The following is a 21744-nucleotide window of genomic DNA, read 5'->3' on the forward strand; positions in this document are numbered from 1 at the left end:
CTCGTTGGAGAATCTAAATCAGGTCGAACTCATTCTAATTCAGGGGCCACATTCAGATCAGTTTGATCTAAAGTGAGATGACAGGATGATAATCTGTTTATAACAACAAGTCATTTGTTCTGGTGCAAAGAAGAACACAGAGAATTAGGAGAATGTTAACATTTAATAAACTATCCTCTAAATAGAAATGAAAGTGTTATTTGGGCTCATTGCTGCTGTCTAGTCCTGGGTCTGTCCTCCCATTAAAACAGTGGACGAATTAAGGACGGATGTTATTTTCATTAAAAAATTCTTCTATGTAATTTTCCCACTTTCCAGATTCATGCTTTGGACCAGATAAGACCCTCTGGTGGGCTACTTTTGGCCCACGGGCCGTATGTTTGACACCTGTGATCTACATGTTGTTATTTGTTGTAATTTCTTCATCGTTTCATTTTATTATTTAATTCTAATTTCTTGTTGAGTTGAAATAAACCAGGACACGTTCTGTTGACTTGAGGAATGAATGTGGGCGGTACCAAGCTGAACTATTCTGGACCAATGGGAGCGATGGATCCAGTTGATTGATGCATGACTCAAACGTTTACCTTGAAGCTTTACATTTTTAGTTTTAGTACCGTGATAAACCGTGTGTCCTCAGCTTCAGTACAAACCTCTAATATTAACACCCAGTTGCTTTTAACGTCACTTATATGAGAACTCTGAACTGATCCAGGCTGGAGACAGAACTCTACACGTTTACGAGTCAAATACAAGATCCAGTCTGATGTCATCTCCAGAAATGTGAAAAAAAAAGTTTTATTATCTTTGAACAATAGAAACACACCAACATTAAAGTTGATCATTTCTTACTCAGTTGATTTGACGTTGTTCCAGTTTTCTGTGTAAACGTTCAAAAAACCAGAAAATCCAGAAAGGTGAAAAACTAACTTCTTCTTCTATGTTTGTTCTTTCGTCAGCTGTTCCTGAGCCCGCCTCCTCATGGCGAGCGCCGTCACAACACAGCAGAGCGTCAGGAATGGAAAGGAGGCGCAGGCCAGGAGGAGGCGCTCCTCCGTGAACTCCCTGAGCAGCGCCGGCCGCCGCCACAGGAAGTCGTGGAACAGCGCCTCCTGCTGGGCCAGCGTGCAGAGCGACAGCAGGACGTGGAAGAGCTGATGGCCGTGACCCACGATGTCGAAGCGGCCGGGGGAGAAACGCTCAGGTATGGGGCAAGAGAAGAAGAAGGCCGACAGCAGAAACAGCACCACCTGGTGGAGAAACGACAGAAAGCTACTGCTTTAAAGACGATGGAGGACAGTTTTCATTCTGCATAAAAATGATTAAAAACATCAACAGATTATCACCAGAAAAAGAGACAAAGAGAAATCAAACATATGAAACAGAAATATTAGACTAAAATACACCAAGATTACATATCAGAGAGGAGCTCCTCTAGGATTAAATCAGAGTCCATGTGTTCAGAAGTGTTTCCATCAATGTAATGAGACTCAGGTGTGGTTCAGTTCCTGGTTTAGTTTCAATAAATCAGGGATTTGTCTCAGTCTGATCTTCACAACACATGTTTGTGGACAAAGGAGCTTTCTGAGGAGCTCAGAGAAAGAGTTGTTGTTGCTCATCAGGCTGGAAAAGGTTCCAGAACCATCTCTAAAGAGTTTGGAACCCACAAATAATCCACAGTCAGACAGATTGAAGACGACTGTTCCCCTCCACAGGAGTGGTCCACCAACAAAGATCACTCCATAATAGTCTGAGAGGTCCCAGAGGAACCCAGGGGAACTTCTAAGCAGCTAAAGGCCTCTCTCTCATTGGCTGATGTTAATGTTGATGAATCCACTGAACAACCATGGTGTGATGGACAAAGACACTGCTCTCCAAGAAGAACATTTCTAAACATCATGTGGACAAGACAGAAGACTATTGGGACAATGTTTAGTGGACAGATGAGACCAAAGTAGAATAGTTTGGTTTAAATGAGATGAACCAACACTGCATCATTCCAGCATCAGAACCTCATCCCTCCATCAAACATGGGGGTGCTAATGTCCTGGTTTGGGCCTGTTCTGCTGCATCTGGACCAGGACGGCTTGTCATCATAGATTGACCAATGAATTCTGAATTCTACCAGTGAACTCTAAAAGAAAATGTCAGGACATCTGTCCATGAGCTGAATGTGAAGAGAAACTGGGTCATGCAGCAAGACAACGAGAACCAAGAACACAAGTGGTTCTACAAAAGAACGGTTAAAGAAGAACAAGATGAATGTTTAGGAACGGCCAAGTCAAAGTCCTGACCTTAATCCAATAGAAATGTTGTGGAAGGACCTGAAGCAAGCAGTTGATGTGAGGAAACCCACCAACATCTCAGAACTGAAGTGGTTCTGTTCTGAGGAATGGGCTAAAATTCCTCCAAGCTGCTGTAGACCACTGATCAGCAGTTACCAGAAACATTTAGTGACAAGGAGGTCACAGCAGATACTGGAGACAAGGAGGACATGATATGTAATATTGGCTCATTTTACTAGATAAATAAAAACACAGGTATTTTGAATGATCTTTTGGTTGTGATCAAAAACTATTTATTGTATTAAGAGGCGCTACCTGCAGGAAGTGCAGTGGCGGTGCAGGGCTGCTGCTCCAGCTATGGGTGGCGAGGCGGTGGGCGATGGGGCTGATGTCCAGCAGGTAGGCCACGCCCATCGGGACCAGCTGACAGAGCTTCCTGTGGAGGGGGTACGGCCGCCGGAAACGAAGCTTTGCGTAGCAGCAGGCGGTGCAGGAGAACCAGGCGAGGAAGGCAGCGGCCGGGAGGAAGACCTGAGACAAGACACCTCCGTCAAAGCATCGGTCCAAACAACTAGCATCCAAGACACCATCGTGCTTCCATGAACACACCTGTCCCAGAATGCTTTGCGTCCAGGCAGAGTCGGAGCTGTACAGACACAGAGCCAGAGCGCAGCCATACTGGTAGACGGCCACGCCCACATAGTCCAGGAAGAAGAGCGAGTAATGCGCCTGCTCCGAGTGAGACTGAAACAGGTGAGCTGCCGCGCTGCAGGAGGAACTCTGGGTTAGCTACAGCAGTGAGAACTAAAGGCAACCAAGGCCGACCACTAGGCTAGCAGGAGCTACTGTTAGCTGGAAGGCTAGGAGGCTAGCAGGAGCTACTGTTAGCTGGAAGGCTAGGAGGAGGTTTCAAATGACCAAATAACAACGCGGTGAAGTTCTCACCTGCAGCTGAGGTACGTGACGGCAGAGAGGACGTAGAGGACCAGAGGCAGTGAGGAGACGTCCAAAGAAAACCCTTGACCTTCAGGACCCTGCAGCCGGAAACCCAGGATCCCCTGTGGAGGTCAAAGGTCAGACATCAGGAGGTGAAGCAGAAAGCAGCGAGGAGAGAAAGCCTGGAGTCGTACCCCTCCCCTGAGGACGGTGAACGTCATGAACCTCAGCACCACGCAGACGGCGGCCAGCAGGTGGCTCCAGACGTTCAGCGTCTCGTTGTGGATCTGGAAGAGGCTGAGGGCGTAGCAGCGCCATGACAGGCCGACGGGACGGTACCCGGACAGAATGAAGCGCTCCCGGAACAGAGGGGGGACGTCCACGTCACGGACGGTAGCGGGGAGGGAGGGGAGGATGGCGAGGCACAGCGAGGGAAGGGCGAACGACACCCGAGGCATCATGGGAGGTCAGGTGTGCTGGATACACCTGTGGAGAGTGAACAGGTGAGTAAGGACCTTTCTTTCAGTGTGACGTCTAAAGTTAATCTCAGTCCTAATGTTGTTCCAGGAAGTAGTCTCCACGGTGACCACTAGTCCAGGTCTCACTGGTCCAGGTCTCTCTGGTCCATGGATCATTGTGTTCAGCTCTAAATAAACCTGGTTCTTCTCCAGATTCAGAGATAAATCCAGATGACCAGATACCTTGAGTCAGAAAGTCTAAAATTCCATCTGAACATTGTTCCAGAGTCACGTCCATGCTCCGTTTAGACAGAAAAGATTTGAAATCAATGAAACTTCTGGTTTTATATGAAACTGGTTTTTCCTTTAGTTCTGGTTTCACATATTTAAAATCAAATAATAATTTTATTTTTATGTGTTAGAGTCAAAAATCAAACGTCCACAGAGCCTCTCGCCCAATAACAGCTGGGATACCCCCCCCCCCCCCCCCCATCTTTCATAGGACAAATGATTACAGAAGATGAATGAATGAATAAATGAATGAATGTTGAGCCAATAATCAGTCTAACAAAACAAAGAAATCTTAAAAGTAGACTGCAGATAATAAAAAAAAACTCCTGTTGATTTGTTGATTGGTCCAATTTAAAGAGAAGAAGAGTTAGTTAGTTATAAAAGTCTCAAAATAAAATAAAGCACTGAAATCAACCCAACAAATGATCCATCATCCAACATGCTGCTGTTATTAGTGCCTGGTGCGCTAGACGTTTATCAGAGCTGCTGTTGTTTGAATTCATTGAGGTTTTGAGGCTTTGAGCAGAAGAATGTGAAATCAGGAGGCTCAGGAGTTCAGCGCCGCAAGAAAAGATCAGATTTAAGAAAGAAATTCCAGAAGCTTTGAAGCCGTTCGGGTCAGTTCTGCTGGAAGTCATCACGAGGACACGGCATCAAGAAGAAAGACGAACCTACCTGAGTTAATTCTCTGCGGGAAACATTTTGTTTGTGTCTGGTTTGAGTCCGGCTGCAGACCGAGCGCCGTCACATGAACGCTGACACACACTTCCTCCACAATGTGTTCTTGTTTCCAGTTAATTAGAGCTGATTTCAGACGTCACAAGACTCGGCTCTAACACACCTCACTGCTGCACCGCCACCAGAACCAGCCGCTGCAGCTCCTCACACTGCTTTACACTTACAATAAATAATAATTCATTCATTAATGAATCCAGAGTATGAATGTCTGAACAGATTCAGCTTTAAACAATAATAATAATAATAATTTTATAGGTCACAATAAAACTAAGATGTTAATTTAAAAGCCGAATGGCAGCGTTACAAATCATTATGAATATATTTACTTTAAAAAATGAATGAAATGTATTTGTCCATTTGTTTTAAATTAGTATTGTTTGGTTTTATTTGTAATGAAGTAAAATAAATCAGTGGATGAACAGAAAGCGTTAGACCACAGCTAACATAGCCACATGCTAGCAATATGCCTGTAGTTAGCTAAATCATTCCCTTGAGGTACCAACTAATGGCAGCTAATGCTATCTGTTAGCTAGCTCCAGACTCAGCCATTGTCAGAATCAGAGTCTGACGTCACAGATTACAGTCGCTTGCTAATGATAGCTAACGTTAGCTGTTAGCTAGAGCAAAATCTTTTTAGCTAGCCACAGACACTTTGTTAGCATTTCATAAACTTTCAGCTTTATTGTGTTTTTATCCTCAACAGTTTCACTGTGTGACGGGACAGGGTCATGTTTAAAAGTAGTTTAGTGATGGATGGATGGATGGATAACACAACAAACAGATAAACTCAACAACATTTTTAAGGTCCTTTTATTTCCTATTGTTGGTTCTGGTTCTGGTTCTTTCAGGTCAGCGTTGACTCAGTTTTGCTCGGTCTTGGCCCAGACGCAGGTGCAGCCGACGGCCACGGAGCGGTACGATGCGGTGTAGCAGCGCCCGCCGTGGTGCCGGTTCAGGACCAGGATGTTCTGGTAGACGGGGACCGAGTTCAGGTTGAGTTTGTCCGGGTGGTCCTGGTTCAGACCGGAGCAGAAGCTGCTGCTGCACTCGGCCTCCCAGAGCGTGGAGGGGATCTGGTCCTTCACCGTGGTCGGCCTGGACCCACACATTTAAAACGTCAATCAGGAACACAAGGACCATGTGGACAACGCACACCGGCCACTTCATTAGGTACACTAGTGAAACCAGTCCTGCTCTAACTCTAGTCTACGTGAAGGTTCGCCCTGTGATAGACGGGAGACCTGGCCAGAAGATGAACATTCTTCTAGATTAGAATGACTTCACTAGTGTACCTAATGAAGTGGCCAGTGAGTGTAAATGATCTGAATCATGTACCAACAGTTAACACTAGCTCACATTAGCCACCTGAAGCTAATAGACTTTCATAATTTGATGAATTGATGCGTTTACTGACTTCCAGGTCCACGGAGACAGAGATCTGATGTGGATGTTCCCGTTTCCCTCAGTCAAGGAGGAGACCTCTGAGGAGAACGCCAACGTGGAGTCACATCCAGGAGGAGGAGCTTTAACCCCGGAGGAGGTGACCCACAATGCACTGCAACATACCTGGAACGCAGGACGGGAAGTTACTACAAACAGTGAACTGACATCCAGATGTGGTGTGTCCAGATGGGTCGGCCTGATAAAGATGTTCGTTATCGTATTTTATTAATCTTACTTGATAATTTAGTTTAGCTAGTTGAACCGTTTATCCATTACTTTAGCTAACTGTTACCTTTAGCTTACACTTAAATGACTTGTTAGCTAACTATCATTATTATTTCTAGCTTACATTTAGTGCATTTCTGGCCAGCTAGCTATTTATTACATGATTTAGTCCAGTAGCTACTGTTTATTTTAGCTAGCTAGCAGTTAGCTTTACTATTCATTTCTAGCTGGTTAGACATTAATATTATAATTTAAACATTTTACTACAAAAAACTCAAAGACCTGTCAATGCTGCTGCAGTTTGCAGTGGTTTGTTAATGAATAGCTAGCATTAGCTGGTAGCTAGGGTGCTAATATGTTATTTAATTCATCCACACTTAAACTCTTTCACCCTCTTAGTCATTAACTGTAGTTATTCCTTCAGCAGATCACTTCATGTTTCATGTCTGGTTTTCGTCCTCAGCTATTTAATTATTTATCCATTAAATTAAACAAAGTGACTAAAACATCGCTAACATCATCATCTTCACGTTAATCCTGCTGTTACTGATGTTGTAGGATTCAGTATCTGCATCACCTTCCTTTTAAAACACTGACGTTGATATTTTCCAGATAATTTCCTGGAAAGTTTCTTTTATGATTTCTTAAAACGGAGCAGAAAATCACATCATCAGCCAGAAAGTTCTTATTCTTAAGAGTCTGTGGTAAAACTTATTAAGACCCGTCTGGTTTTTATGACGGAGGATGGTGAATGAGACAAGACAGAATCCATCGCAGCAGTTTCTCCATTTCTTTTAGAGTTAGAAACAAACTGTGGAAATATTTAAAGATATTTTTAAACAAATTCTTAGTAAATTAGCTGTAAAATACGGGAAAACAGAGAGATTTTCCACTTTGTCTTTTCAGTGAAACTAACATGAAACTAGAAACCATTTATTTAGCTTTTTTATTGATCATGACGTCTTGTTTAGCTTCTTATTTCATGCATTTAGGAATGTGATATTTTCTAATATTTTAAAAATTTTACTGAAGAGTTAATTTTATCAAAAGTTATTTGATCGTGTTGTATAATTTCTAAGGTTTCCATCGATCATCAGAATAATATTCGACTTCACATCATTACTTGGAATTGAAAGAAACCACAATGAGACTAATAGATGACGGATGAATCGTTGTAAAGCTGGTATTGATGCTCACCAGCAGCAGCAGGATGTCCACGCTGTGTCTCAGCAGCTTCATGTTGTCGCCGTAGTCCGGTCCAGCTTCTGTTCGTGACTCCAGTGAGATCTTGAGTATTTATCACAATCTGTGACCCTCAGTTCTGATCTCATGAGATGCTGAGCTGATAACGGCTCACAGAAACGAGGCGGAAGATTCCCGTTATCTCTGATCAGATGAACGCCTGATCTGCAGCTCTGAGATGAAAAGGACACGTTTTCTTCTCTGATAACATCTCTGACAGAAGAGAAGAAAAATGCTGTAAAACAACAGAAACCATTCAAGACAAAAAGCTGACACCGACACTTTACAAAGATACCGTCATAACTGAATAATGCAACAAGAACACACTGAGCAAACACTGGACCGAACATCTAATGAGGAAAAGAGCTAATAATGAGGACGATGGGAAACATGTCTGGAGCCAAGAGTGGCTGCTTATAGTGAACATCAGCTTTTAGTTAAAAAAACACTGATCTGGTCTCTAGAGTCCAGGTTAAACAGGTCCAGGTGTGAACACTGATCTGGTCTCTAGAGTCCAGGTTAAACAGGTCCAGGTGTGAACACTGATCTGGTCTCTAGTGTCCAGGTTAAACAGGTCCAGGTGTGAACACTGATCTGGTCTCTAGAGTCCAGGTTAAACAGGCCCAGGTGTGAACACTGATCTGGTCTCTAGAGTCCAGGTTAAACAGGTCCAGGTGTGAACACTGATCTGGTCTCTAGAGTCCAGGTTAAACAGGTCCAGGTGTGAACACTGATCTGGTCTCTAGAGTCCAGGTTAAACAGGTCCAGGTGTGAACACTGATCTGGTCTCTAGTGTCCAGGTTAAACAGGTCCAGGTGTGAACACTGATCTGGTCTCTAGAGTCCAGGTTAAACAGGTCCAGGTGTGAACACTGATCTGGTCTCTAGAGTCCAGGTTAAACAGGCCCAGGTGTGAACACTGATCTGGTCTCTAGAGTCCAGGTTAAACAGGTCCAGGTGTGAACACTGATCTGGTCTCTAGTGTCCAGGTTAAACAGGTCCAGGTGTGAACACTGATCTGGTCACATGAATAAGTCATGTCTGTTCATTAGTAATGAGAGCCTTTTAAAAGATTCTGGCCTTGGAGCTGAGAACCAAACTAAACTAGAAACTAATCTACTTGTTCTCTCCCCAAGTAATCTCTTCCTTCCTTCCTTCCTTCCTTCCTTCCTTCCTTCCTTCTCTAAATAACTAACTCATAAATAAATCAGATCTTAACATGTGAGAGTCTTTCCATCTTGTTCCAACATCTGGATCATGTCTCCAAGTCAACCAGCAGCTGTTGATGGTTCTGATCCAGCGGTAGGTAGAGATCCATTAGAGACAGCAGCTGCTACAATATTCTACTGACCACATGATGGCGCTGCTGATTTACAGACACACAAACTGAGATCAGATCTCAAGTGCTGGCTGGGGACATATGTGGATTTATAACTTAATCAACTAAATGTAATCAGACAACAGGAAGATAAACCAGTGTATCATCTGTGTAAAGGTGAATTTATGTGTTTGCTATATCACTAAATTGTGTGATTATTGGGCTGTTTATTGTATTAACAGGGTGATCAGCCACAACATTATGACCACTGACAGGAGAAGTGAATAACATTTAAACCATCTTGTGACAGTTCAATGTTCTGCTGGGAAACTTCTGGACCTGGCATTCATTGGTGTGGATGTTACTTAGACATGTAGCACCCACCTAGACCAGACCAGGCACCCCCACCCCATAGCAATGACACTCCTTGATGGCAGCAGCCATCCCCAGCAGGATGCAGCCTGACACAGACACACACACAAAAACACTTTAGGAACAACTAAAAAAAAAACATGAAGAACAGCACAAGGTGTTGACCTGGCCTCCAAATTCACTAGATCCCAAACTGATCAAGTGTCTGTGGGATGATCCACAGAGGCCCCTCCCCTCAAAGGACCCCCCACTAACAGGACACCCTCAGAAGGCCCATGTTCATTCTCTGATGAGTCACCACAAGGGAGACCTGCACAAGATTAGGAAGGTGGTCATAATGTTATGGCTGATCAGCGAATGTAAATAACTTTAGAAGTAAAGTTTCTCATTTTAACAAGAAAAACATGTAGATTTATCACAGAGACGTGTTTTCATGTAACGTTACAGTGAATACGTTATTTATTTATTCCACCTTCCTCTTCCTCATCCTCTTCCTCTCTCTTCTCCTCATGATGTAGATCCTGTCCAACCTCTTGTGGATTTTATTTTTCTAGTTTGATTTTGTGCTCATACATGTTTGTAGCCGTTTCTTATCTGTACTACCCATCTGTTACACTTCCTTTGCTGCTTCGACGTTTCAGTTTTTGTGCGTGGGATCAGCAACTTCATCTCCTGTTTTACTGTCAGTGATCTTCACAGACACAAAATTATTTCATCAGCAGTCGAAGGAAACTGGAAAACTCGTCTCTAGTGAATCCTGAAACATTTATTATTTTATTGGTTCCTTCGTATGAACATTTTATTTTATTTATTCAGTCTCGTTTTTTTATAAAAGCTTTGGGTTAGGGTTTTTTATTGATTTCTGTGGATTTGTTAAAAAAAAAAGTTTTTCTCTAAAAACCAGAGGATACAGAAATAAACATTTACAGTAGAGTTTCTGAGGCTCAATCACTTTCACTTATTAGAAGGAACAGAACCAGGGTCAGGGTCCTGGACCAAGGATCATTGGTTCTGACCCGTGTGGTTCTGGTTCTGATAGAAAGGAGTCAGAACTCTCTGTGGATCTCAGACCAGTCAGGGAGTCCATGCTGACCTCTGACCTCTGATGGAAGCTCAGAACTGGACCATGGAGACCTGGAGGAAGGAGGTTCTGGTCTGATGGAGTCAGTGTGATGTTTGAGACCTTGGTTCCTTCCATTTATGATGATGTCCCTTTGACTCGTAACTCCTCCCCCAGCATGGCTGCAGACCATGTCCACCGTCTCATGGAGACAGGACTCCTGACGTCCTCTCTCAGCAGGATGATGCTCCCTGGTTCAGGACTAGTTGGAGGAGCTCAAGGTGTTGATCTCAGTCCAGTCCAGACTCATCCAAAGGTTTTTCATTATTTTCATTAAACTACGAAGGAACACATGAAACGAGGTGAACATATGACGTGTCGACTAAATGACTCGACTAACGGAGACAGACACGTTAAATTAATTCCACATGTTGATGAAAACTGCTCCAGAAGAATCTAAAACATAATCTGGTTCATTTAGACCGTTTTGTTGCAGACAGAGTTTGAAACCATTAACGTTTGCAGACGTCTGCTTCCTGTCAGAGAGGCCCTCAGCCCTCAGCCCCGCCCCTTGGCGTTGCATCACAGCGGGGGTGTCTGGTTTTGGATTTTGGCTGCGATGTGGTCGACTCTTGAGGTTTAGAGCTGAGAGGGTTCTTTTAGCAGAAGCGTCAGCATCTTGAGTTTGACCTGGTTTGACGGGTGGAGAGGAAACCAGCGACACCGACGACGAATCTGATAAATTACCAGGATTTAATCCGCCGCCGATTCCTGGCAGAGACGTCAGCACTTTGTGTCTCGGAGGTCAGGATACGTCAGTGGAGTCGATCTACATTATACCTCACTGTCATTTTATACTTTCATTTATTTGTTGATCCTTGTTTGCAGCCTGTACGGTGGCGTGTGGCCTCCTTCATGATTTATTATTAGTTTTCTTTGTCTCACCTAAATGTTTCAGATCAAAGTTAAATAGAAGACAGAGATAACACAAGTAAACACAAAATGCAGCTTTTAAATGAAGGTTTTTATTATTCAAACCTACACAGGCCTGTGTGACAAGCTCAGCCCCCCCCCCGTTAAAACATAGCTTAACTGTGGTTTATCACCTGAGATCAGTTTCTCCAGCCACACCAGGGCCTGATTACTGCCTCACCTGTTCTCAATCAAGAAATCACTTAAATAGGACCTGACTGATGAAGTGACCAGAAGATCCTCAAAAGTCAGACATCATGCAGAGATCCAAAGAAACTCAGGAACAAATGAGAAAGAAAGTAATTGAGCTCTGTCAGTCTGCAGAAGGTTATGAAACCATTTACTGACACCACAGTGAGGCCGGCCGACCAGAATGATCCTAGAGGTCACATAAGACCCCACAACAACATCCAGAGACCTGCAGAAAGATCAGTGTTCATGACTCCACTGTAAGAAAAAGACGGGGCAAAAATATTCCAAGATGAAAACCACCAGAAAACATCTTGATGATCCCCAAGACTTTTGGGGAAAATACTCTTTGAACTGATGAGACAAAGGTTGAACTTTGTGGAAGCTGTGTGTCCCATTACATCTGGTGTAAAAGTAACACTGTGTTTTACAAAAAGAACATGATACCAACAGATAAATGTGGTGATGTGATGGTCTGGGGCTCTTTGAAGACTTGATGTGATAAACCATGAATAACCATGAATTCTGATTTCTACCAAAAAGATCCTGAAGGACAACGTCTATCTGTTCAAGCTGAAGTGAACTTGGGTTCTGCAGCAGAACAATGATCCACAACACAGCAGCAGGTCCAAAATGAAGCCTGTGGAGAGACCTAGTCAGAGTCCTGACCTGAGTCCTACTGAGATGCTGTGGTTTGACCTGAAAGGAGGTTCATGCTCCAAAACTCTCTACTGTGTCTGAATTACAACAAAGATGAGATGGACAAAGTTCCTCCACAGAGCTGGAAAAGTTAGTAATCATTTAAAAACTGCATTTTGTGTTTACTTGTGTTATCTTTAATATTTAAATGAGTTTGATCTGAAACATTTAAAATAATAAATCAGGAAGGAGGCAACACGTTTTAACACCACTTTAATTCCTCCTGTTTCTGTGTGAAGCTACTGGACAATGAACTACCCACAGGATGAATAAATCTATCTATGAGATGAAATTACTCTTTTATTTTTCTTAAATTTCAGGTTGATAAAATGTTTAGTAAAAGGAGAGTTCATTAAATGTGAACATTTTCATGATGTATTTGTTGTTTGCTCTAAAACAAATAGAAACCTCTGGAGTGGTTTTTATGGTGTCCTGGTACAGGTCTGGCCCCTTTAGATCAGACTGGACTAAATGTGGCCCCTGGTCTAATAATGCAGTTTGTCCTGAGGAGGCATCAGAGGAGAGAAGACATGTGTTGGGCTACGTCGCCCTCTACAGGCAGAGAGCAGGAACTACATATATACGTATACATATCACTAGACCTCTGTAAGGGCCCCTTGCCAGAAGCTCTGATACCTGTCCTCACAGTCAAGTAAAGCCCCCGCCAGGGTCAACCACTTCCCCCTTAAAACCTCTGATGTTGTGATTCAAGATGTCTTCTGGGTAAAGGGAGTTTTTTTTTACACCATCAGCTTAGTGCCACTCTGGATCTGAGACGTGTGTGTTGAAGATACATTTAGTGCAACAACAGCTGACTTTATTTAAACATCAGATCAAATAATCTTATTTATTTATTTGTTTGTTGCAGCAGCAGACGGTTTAAAGGACACTAACAAGAGATAAATGTGTAAACATTAAATAGAAAATGAAATCAGAGGTAATGTAAACTCGGAGCTTTAACGTTTACTCTGCCAACATCTGTGCAAACCCGTCTTCCACCCCATCGATGGAACATGTGACAGACGTGTGCTGAAGTTTTAGCGTTGACTAGATTGTAGTCGTTTTTATTTCTGAAGATATCTGGAACAGGAGATTGAGACGCGTCAACACTTGTTCTATTATTGCACAACAGCGTCTGAGGCAATTTACATTTCATCATTCAAAGGCAAAGTTGCACAAAATGCTTCTGGAAATGTTAAAGCCTGTTTGTGACGATGGGACTGTGTTCTGTGTGTCATCAGATGAAAGATTTATAGGACTTGTCTTTCTTTTAAAGACATTTAAAATCCTCTTTATTATTATTATTATTATTATTTGTATAGTTGATATATTTCTCTCTGTCAGTGAGTCCTGCTACACGTCTCTCTGTCTCTCTGAAGCTCTGTGTCTGTAAATGTTCATATTTTACAGTCGTGATAAAAAGATTTGAAGCTAATAGTGAAGCAGCTGAAAAATGAAGTCATGAGTCACAGGTATTGTTCCTGGATGTTAGATGCCCCCCCCACCCCCCCATTTCCAGTCACCACAGCAGCAGCATCAGTCCTAGAAAGACCAGAACCACAACCTCCTCCTCCTCTGATGATGAAGAAGATAGGGAAACTCTGACTGGCACCACATTGGTTTCTCTGATGTCTCTGGGGGGGGGGGGGGGGGTACACAGAGATTTTCTCAGAAAGGTGACATCATCTTCCTTCTGTCACACTCCTTTTGTTCTGAGTTGTCCTTTGGTATCAGATTAAAACTGATTTAAATATTGAATCTGTTTAAAATCTGTTCTGAATGTGCATTAAATGATTTATTATTTCATATTATTATTATTAGAACGGCTCCAACACAGCGACAAACAGCGTCCTGAATATCTTTATCTAGCTTTTGGTAGAAATCTTCCTTTGCCTCTTCCTGTGACGTCTTACATTAAATGTGAGGTTCCCTTGAGGTTCTACAATACGATTCGAAACGATACGATACGCTATGATACAGAATGATACGATACGATTCGATACGATTCGAAACGATACGATATGATACGATACGATACGATATGATACGTGTACATTTCATTCTGTAAACCTGGAACAGATGACTCATCAGTTTGACTTTCTCACACATTCTCTATTTGCACACAAAAGCAGAATTTGACACAGGTTACGATTTACTAAACACTCAACAAGTTATTATACAGATATCTGACAGTGAACACTATGAAAACCAAAAAAATTTTCTTTGACATGTTTGATAAAGCATAAGAATGTTCTCTACTTCACAGTCAGATTTATATTCTTATTATATATTCTTATATCTTATTGCACTGAACAACTTGTGTTCTGCAGTGACAATAAAGACTCTTCGTCGTCTTCTTCTGCTGACTATGGTGACATCTTTGTGAGAGAGTTTCAAACAGTTGGACCACAAAGAAAAAGCGGTTGTGAAAAGCCCGGGAGCAGTTCACTGATAAGCATCGGTCCGTTCAGTCAAACCAGGTCAGAGCCGAGCTGTCAGCGTGGGCTGGAAGAAGCAACTAAAGGAACGACGTACCTTAAGTGATGATGCTGTTTGTTCTGCTTCCTGCCGCCTGCTTTGGTAATTCCAAGTATGTGGATGCCATATGTCTTTATTTCTTTGTGATGGTCTGCGTGTTTCCTGTGATATGCATTGAAGGTCCTCTTCTTCTTTATTCTAGTCTGTTCCCTCCACCACGATAAGGTGATGGTCCACAGAAAGGAGTTTAGAATAAAACTGTCTAGCTTTCTGAGCTCAGACCAACGAGACAGCAGCGTGAACAGTTTCTTCAAAAACGAACACAAGAACATCCAAAGAGTTGCATAAAGGTTAAAGGTCAAAGGTCAGAATCAACTTAACAACACAAAGGTTTAAATGAAAGGAGGTTTAATTCATCCCTGTGGATCATTTCACTCAAGTTCAACAGCTTTATTTAAGGTTTTTTATTGTTTAGTAGATTTCTCCTGCAACTTGTTTTTTGTTATTTGTTCTTTGTAGGTTTTATATTTATTTATTTTATTTATTTAGTGTTATTAGTAAGAGAGACTTGTAAAGTAAGAACTTCACTGTATGAACTAAACAGTTTACTGTCCATATGAGAACAGGCCCGAGGCAGAAATAAGAACTCCATCAACAAATAAATATTAAAGATATTCAGAAGTTAATGACGATACGATACAGAATGATACAATACGATACGATATGATAGATACGATACGATACGATACGATACTGAATTATACGATACAGAATGATACGATACAATACTGAATGATACGATACAATACTGAATGATACGATATGATACGATACGATACGATATGATACAGAATGATACAATACGATACGATATGATAGATACGATACGATACAGAATGATACGATACGATACAGAATGATACGATACGGTACGATACTTAATTATATGATACAGAATGATACGATACAGTACTGAATGATACGATACAATACTGAATGATACGATATGATACAATACAGAATGATACGATACGATACGATATGATACAGAATGATACGATACAATACGATATGATACAGAATGATACAATACGATACGATATGAAAGATACGATACGATACAGAATGATACGATATGATACGATATGATAGATACGATACAGAATGATACGATACGATACGATACTTAATTATATGATACAGAATGATACGATACAGTACTGAATGATACGATATGATACGATACGATAGATACGATACAGAATGATACGATACGATACGATAATTATATGATACAGAATGATACGATACAGTACTGAATGATACGATATGATACGATACGATAGATACGATACAGAATGATACGATACGATACGATACTGAATTATATGATACAGAATGATACGATATAGAATGATACGATACGATACAATACTGAATTATACGATACAGAATGATACAATACAATACTGAATGATACGATACGATACGATATGATAGATACGATACAGAATGATACGATATAGAGTGATACGATACGATATGATACGATATGATATGGTACGATACAATACAGAATGATACGATACGATACAGAATGATACGATATGATATGATACGATACAGAATGATACGATACGTTACTGAATGATACGATACAGAATGATACGATTCGATACGATACAGAATGATACGATATGATACGATACGATACGATACAATGTGACTCCAGAGACGTGTACATTTCATTCTGTAAACCTGGAACAGATGATTCATCGGTTTGACCTTTTCACATCATCAGTTTGTATCATAAGATTCCACATGTACGCTTTAGTCAGATATGTGTATCTATGACAGATGTATGTTTATCTTGCTGTTCTCTTCTCTCTTTCTTCTGTCTGTACCCGGCTGGCCTTAGGCAGATGAGTCCCTCCATATGAGCTGGTTCTGGTTCTGGTTCTGCTCAAGGTTTCTTCCTGTTAAAAGGAAGTTTTTCCTGCCACCGTTGCCTTCAGGCTGCTCTGGGGGTTTCAGGCCGGGTTTTGTAAAGCATCTTGAGACGATTTGTATTATGTGTATCTATGACAGATGTATGTTTATCTTGCTGTTCTCTTCTCTCTTTCTTCTGTCTGTACCCGGCTGGCCTTAGGCAGATGAGTCCCTCCATATGAGCTGGTTCTGGTTCTGGTTCTGCTCAAGGTTTCTTCCTGTTAAAAGGAAGTTTTTCCTGCCACCGTTGCCTTCAGGCTGCTCTGGGGGTTTCAGGCCGGGTTTTGTAAAGCATCTTGAGACGATTTGTATTATGTGTATCTATGACAGATGTATGTTTATCTTGCTGTTCTCTTCTCTCTTTCTTCTGTCTGTACCCGGCTGGCCTTAGGCAGATGAGTCCCTCCATATGAGCTGGTTCTGGTTCTGGTTCTGCTCAAGGTTTCTTCCTGTTAAAAGGAAGTTTTTCCTGCCACCGTTGCCTTCAGGCTGCTCTGGGGGTTTCAGGCCGGGTTTTGTAAAGCATCTTGAGACGATTTGTATTATGTGTATCTATGACAGATGTATGTTTATCTTGCTGTTCTCTTCTCTCTTTCTTCTGTCTGTACCCGGCTGGCCTTAGGCAGATGAGTCCCTCCATATGAGCTGGTTCTGGTTCTGGTTCTGCTCAAGGTTTCTTCCTGTTAAAAGGAAGTTTTTCCTGCCACCGTTGCCTTCAGGCTGCTCTGGGGGTTTCAGGCCGGGTTTTGTAAAGCATCTTGAGACGATTTGTATTGTTATTGACGCTATATAAAGAAAATTGAATTGAATTTCTCTATTTGCACACAAAAGTACAATTTGACACAGGTTAAGATTTACTAAACGCTCATCTCTGGAGTTATTATATGGATATCTGACAGTGAACACTATGAAAACCAAAAAAGTTTTCTTTGACATATTTGATAAAGCATAAGAATGTTCTCTATTCCACAGTCAAATTTATATTCTTATTATATATTCTTATATCTTATTGCACTGAACAACTTGTGTTCTGCAGTGACAATAAAGACTCTTCGTCTTCTTCTGCTGAGTATGGTGACATCTTTGTGAGAGAGTTTCAAACAGTTGGACCACAAAGAAAAAGCGGTTGTGAAAAACCCGGGAGCAGTTCACTGATAAGCATCGGTCCGTTCAGTCAAACCAGGTCAGAGCCGAGCTGTCAGCGTGGGCTGGAAGAAGCAACTAAAGGAACGACGTACCTTAAGTGATGATGCTGCACTCTGGACCAACCTGAGTCACAACACGACCAAAAACCAGGTCAGAGAGTTGCATCCTGCATCACATGACAACAGACAACCAGCAACGCAGCAAATCTAAAACCTCCAGCAGAGCAGAGGAAAGAGTGAGTGATCAGGGGCCCCACAGAGTCACAGGGGGCCCCGAGTTGGACTGATGAAGAATTTCTGTCGTTGCATCAGTTAAATTGACTGTTATGCAGAGTCGGATGTGGTTCAAAGTCGAGCTATGAGTCAGAGCCGATGAACATGTTAATGTTTCTGAATTTATATTTATTCATGTTCAACAAAGACAAGAGAGACATTAGGACACGATCTGAAAATAATATGAGATGACAACGATCGCAATACACAACCATACAATACAATACAATACGATACGATACGATACGATATAGAATGATTCGATATAGAATGATATGATACTGATATTGCTGTAATGATGAGTTCCTCTTGGTTCCATGTGGGCTGAGGGTAAAAATGAATCCATTAACTGATGCTACGACTTTAAAGTGACTTATTTGATCGGGTTTCCATCGGATAGAAAGAGTCTGCGTGGGAAATGTGACAAACTGTGAACACATAGAGCCCAAAGACAGAATACATATATCGTGTTTTAAGATGGAGACGCTGTAGAAGATGAGACGACCTAGAAAATATGCATCGAGTTTCTGCGTACAGGATAATTTGACCTCTATATCGAGTCTGAAAGTGGGTCAGCGATCCGGCTCTGTCATGCAGCCTGGTATGTGTGGTTATGTGTGGTTTTACAGAAGAACATCAAAGATCAACGAACAGAAAGACGCTGATGTCATCAGAAGAAGTCAGACCATGGCACTGATCAGTATAAAAACTCAGCTTCACCTGGACTCCACCAGAACAAAGACAGATCAGCTCCCGTTCAGACCTGAACCTCCAGCAGAACCCAGGGAGCCTCCAGTCAGTAGAGAACCAGACATTCAGAGCATCATATACTAACCAGCACCGACACTGGAACAGAACATCAGTGGCATGGCAGCAGCAAAAACCTCCAAACTGACGGTGAGTAAAGAAATCTGCATCAGAGTTAAATATGTAGAAGAGAAACCACACGGATGGTCAAACGTATGGAAGCCTAAAGCGTCCAGTATTAAAGAAATAGGAATAAAGAAGTAAAATACAATGTAAACATATAAATGATTTATTTTACAACTCCATCATTCTTGTTATTTCAGAACCAAACTTTTCATCGTCTTATATTTATTTAATACATGTGATCACATAGAAGAACTTATCTGTAAAGAAAATGTGAAAAACGTTTATATTTGGATGTTGAAAAATGTTTTATTTGCACATGTAGTAGTTTAGTCTTTGGTTTATTCATTGATATATTCATGTTTGCTGCTAACAAACTGTACTATATATTTGTTGCACATTTAACCATTAACACGTGCTTTTAATTAATGTTTATGGGTTTAATGTTTGAGATTATAAAGCAGGAAGATGTGAGTGCTACGGTAGTATTTACCAGCAGTGAACTTCTCCTGTAAAATCCTTGTTTATCATAAATTACAACGTCTAATTCCTTCGTGGTTCTCCAGGCAGCAATGGAGCTTTTTGAATTTTCTGAATTTCAATAAAAATTTGTTTGGTTGTTTCACGTAAAAAACAAAAACTTTCTTGTCATTCAGAATAGCTTGAGTTCTCGGTCATCCTGATACGATACGATACGATATGATACTGAATGATACGATACGATACGATACGATACTGAATGATACGTATCGTCTTTTATTTAGACATTTAAAAAACAATGTTCCTCCTCTTCCTCAGGCTTCCTGCGCCATGGCAGTGATGATGATGATGATGGTGATGATGGTGATGGTGACAGGGGCAGCAGCCATGCCCAAACACAGGAAGTCCTCTGACGGTGCAGCAGTAGAAACGGTTCCCCTGCATCTTGACGCCAGCGCTTTGGCTCCCAGCAGGAACCTGAGGCCCCTGGAGAACGCCTCCATCTCCCCGTGGGCGTACAAGTGAGTAGGAACCAGAGGAGCTGTAGTCGTAGCAGTAGGAGAGACCCTAACATGTTTTGTCCCCGGTCTCTTCCCGTCCTCAGCGTCTCCAGCGACGACACCCTCTTCCCTCCGTTGCTGTCCGAGGCTCACTGTCTGCTGCGAGGCTGCCTGGACTTGAAAGGCGAGGAGGACCTGAACCTGGAGTCCAGACCCATCATGCACCAGGTGCTGCTGCTGCGCCGGGTCAAGTCGCCGGGGGGGCACGGCTACCACTACCGCCTGGAGTCCCGCCTCATCGCCGTGGGCTGCACCTGCGTCCGACCCATGGTCCAGAACCAGCAATGAAAACCAGACCAGCTTCAGGCCGGAGGACCTGGGGGGGCCATGACTTTATATTTATAAATATATACATCTATAGATATATTTATATTTGTCTAAACATGAGTTGAAAATGGAGGCCGGGTTCTTCTTAGAAGTTCACGAGACAGGAGCCCCATGTTATAACGTAGAAAACAGAAACGAATCCAAAAAAAGATAATTATAGATTAATTAGTGACAGACTTCAGTCTGCTGTTGGTTAACTAACATGTTTGTGGTTTTTATTTAAAGGGTCAGTGCAGATTGACCCCCCCCCCCCCCCCGCCCCATTGCTTTTCATTCAGCTCCAAATAGAAAACGGGAGAAACTACACAACGCACACTGTTCACACTCTGTGATTTATTTATGTTTTATTCTTATTTAAAGAGGTTTTATTTAAGTTAAGTTAATGATCCGCTGGTATTTATTTCAGGTGTTACTGTAGCGTATTTATGTTCCAGATACTGACTCAATAAAAACAAACTGAACAAAGACGGAAACTGTGAATGTTTTATTCATGAAGATAAAATATAATGTGATTTCTGTACATCATCATCATCATCATCATCATCGTCCTGACCCTTCACTATGACGTGGCCAGAGAGAAGCAGCTGTAAACACTGTGCACACATTCATGTATTTGTTCATTCATTCATTCATAGCAGGGTGTGGGTTGTCCTGCGAGCTAATGTTAGCCACGGGAGCTAGCTAGCTGTTTGTTGTGCCTCATCCAGTTTAGTCAGGAAGGAAAAGCAGAATCTAAAAGAAACGAACGCTGGGCTCAATAATCCCGTCTAATCTCTGACCAGTTTATTGGTTTCATCTAATCTGAACATATCTCATTAATGTTGGTGAGCATTTTTATTTCCAGACCTCGTATTGAGTCTTATCATTGTTCTGATTGGTCTAGATCTGGTTTGGTTCTGGTTGGGGGGTCATGACTCAGTTTTTGGTCTCCACCAACGATAAACTACTTTTATTCACATTAGTTTCTGACTCAGGCTTCTATTTAAATATTTTGATTATCAGAGTTCTGGAGTCTCGTTGGTGTTCTTGACGTTCTTGACGTTCTTGACGTCTAGATCTGGTCGGTCTTGTTGACGCTCTGACTCGTGAGTATTCTGGACTATTATTTTTCTTGATTTCTCACTCAGTTAATTAGTCTGCAGGACTAAACATGTTTTAGGTTGGTTATTGTTGTGACTTGGACATGGACATGTGTCTCATGTGTCTTGTCTGGTGTCGGTCTTGACGTGATCTCTGAACTGATCTGACTCATCTTAGACTTGTCTCTCTCCTACGTCGTGGTTGTCTTGGCTTCCTGTCTCAGACTTATATAATATTTTCACACACTCTGGTTTTGGTTTGATTGGCGTCTTGTTGGCGTCTTGTTGACGTCTCTAACTCTAACTCGTCTCAGAC

General features: G+C 41.9%; 3 protein-coding genes across 3 annotated transcripts; 1 reads left to right on the forward strand and 2 right to left on the reverse strand.

Moving 5' to 3' along the window:
- Positions 1-938: 938 nt before the first annotated feature.
- On the reverse strand, positions 939-3924 carry LOC311485586 (membrane progestin receptor beta-like; the record flags this gene model as incomplete). The annotated part of the gene is made up of 5 exons (XM_084541111.1): positions 3416-3924; positions 3231-3343; positions 2895-3051; positions 2601-2816; positions 939-1250 (listed from the first exon to the last, which is right to left on the reverse strand). Exons 1-5 carry the CDS (start codon positions 3680-3682, stop codon positions 939-941), a joined length of 1065 nt encoding a protein of 354 aa, XP_084397237.1. The 5' UTR covers positions 3683-3924.
- Positions 3925-5568: 1644 nt separating this feature from the next.
- Positions 5569-7657, reverse strand: il17a/f2 (interleukin 17a/f2; the record flags this gene model as incomplete). Its single annotated transcript, XM_084541864.1, has 3 exons — positions 7574-7657; positions 6119-6274; positions 5569-5817 (listed from the first exon to the last, which is right to left on the reverse strand). Exons 1-3 carry the CDS (start codon positions 7613-7615, stop codon positions 5569-5571), a joined length of 447 nt encoding a protein of 148 aa, XP_084397990.1. The 5' UTR covers positions 7616-7657.
- Positions 7658-17711: 10054 nt separating this feature from the next.
- On the forward strand, positions 17712-20696 carry il17a/f1 (interleukin 17a/f1). The gene is made up of 3 exons (XM_084541122.1): positions 17712-19009; positions 19781-19983; positions 20067-20696. The coding sequence occupies exons 1-3, from the start codon at positions 18980-18982 to the stop codon at positions 20308-20310; spliced, it is 477 nt and encodes a 158-aa protein (XP_084397248.1). The 5' UTR covers positions 17712-18979; the 3' UTR covers positions 20311-20696.
- Positions 20697-21744: the final 1048 nt, after the last annotated feature.

Source organism: Chelon labrosus (assembly GCF_963514085.1).
Source record: "Chelon labrosus genome assembly, chromosome: 3".
Classification (NCBI taxonomy): Eukaryota; Metazoa; Chordata; class Actinopteri; order Mugiliformes; family Mugilidae; genus Chelon; species Chelon labrosus.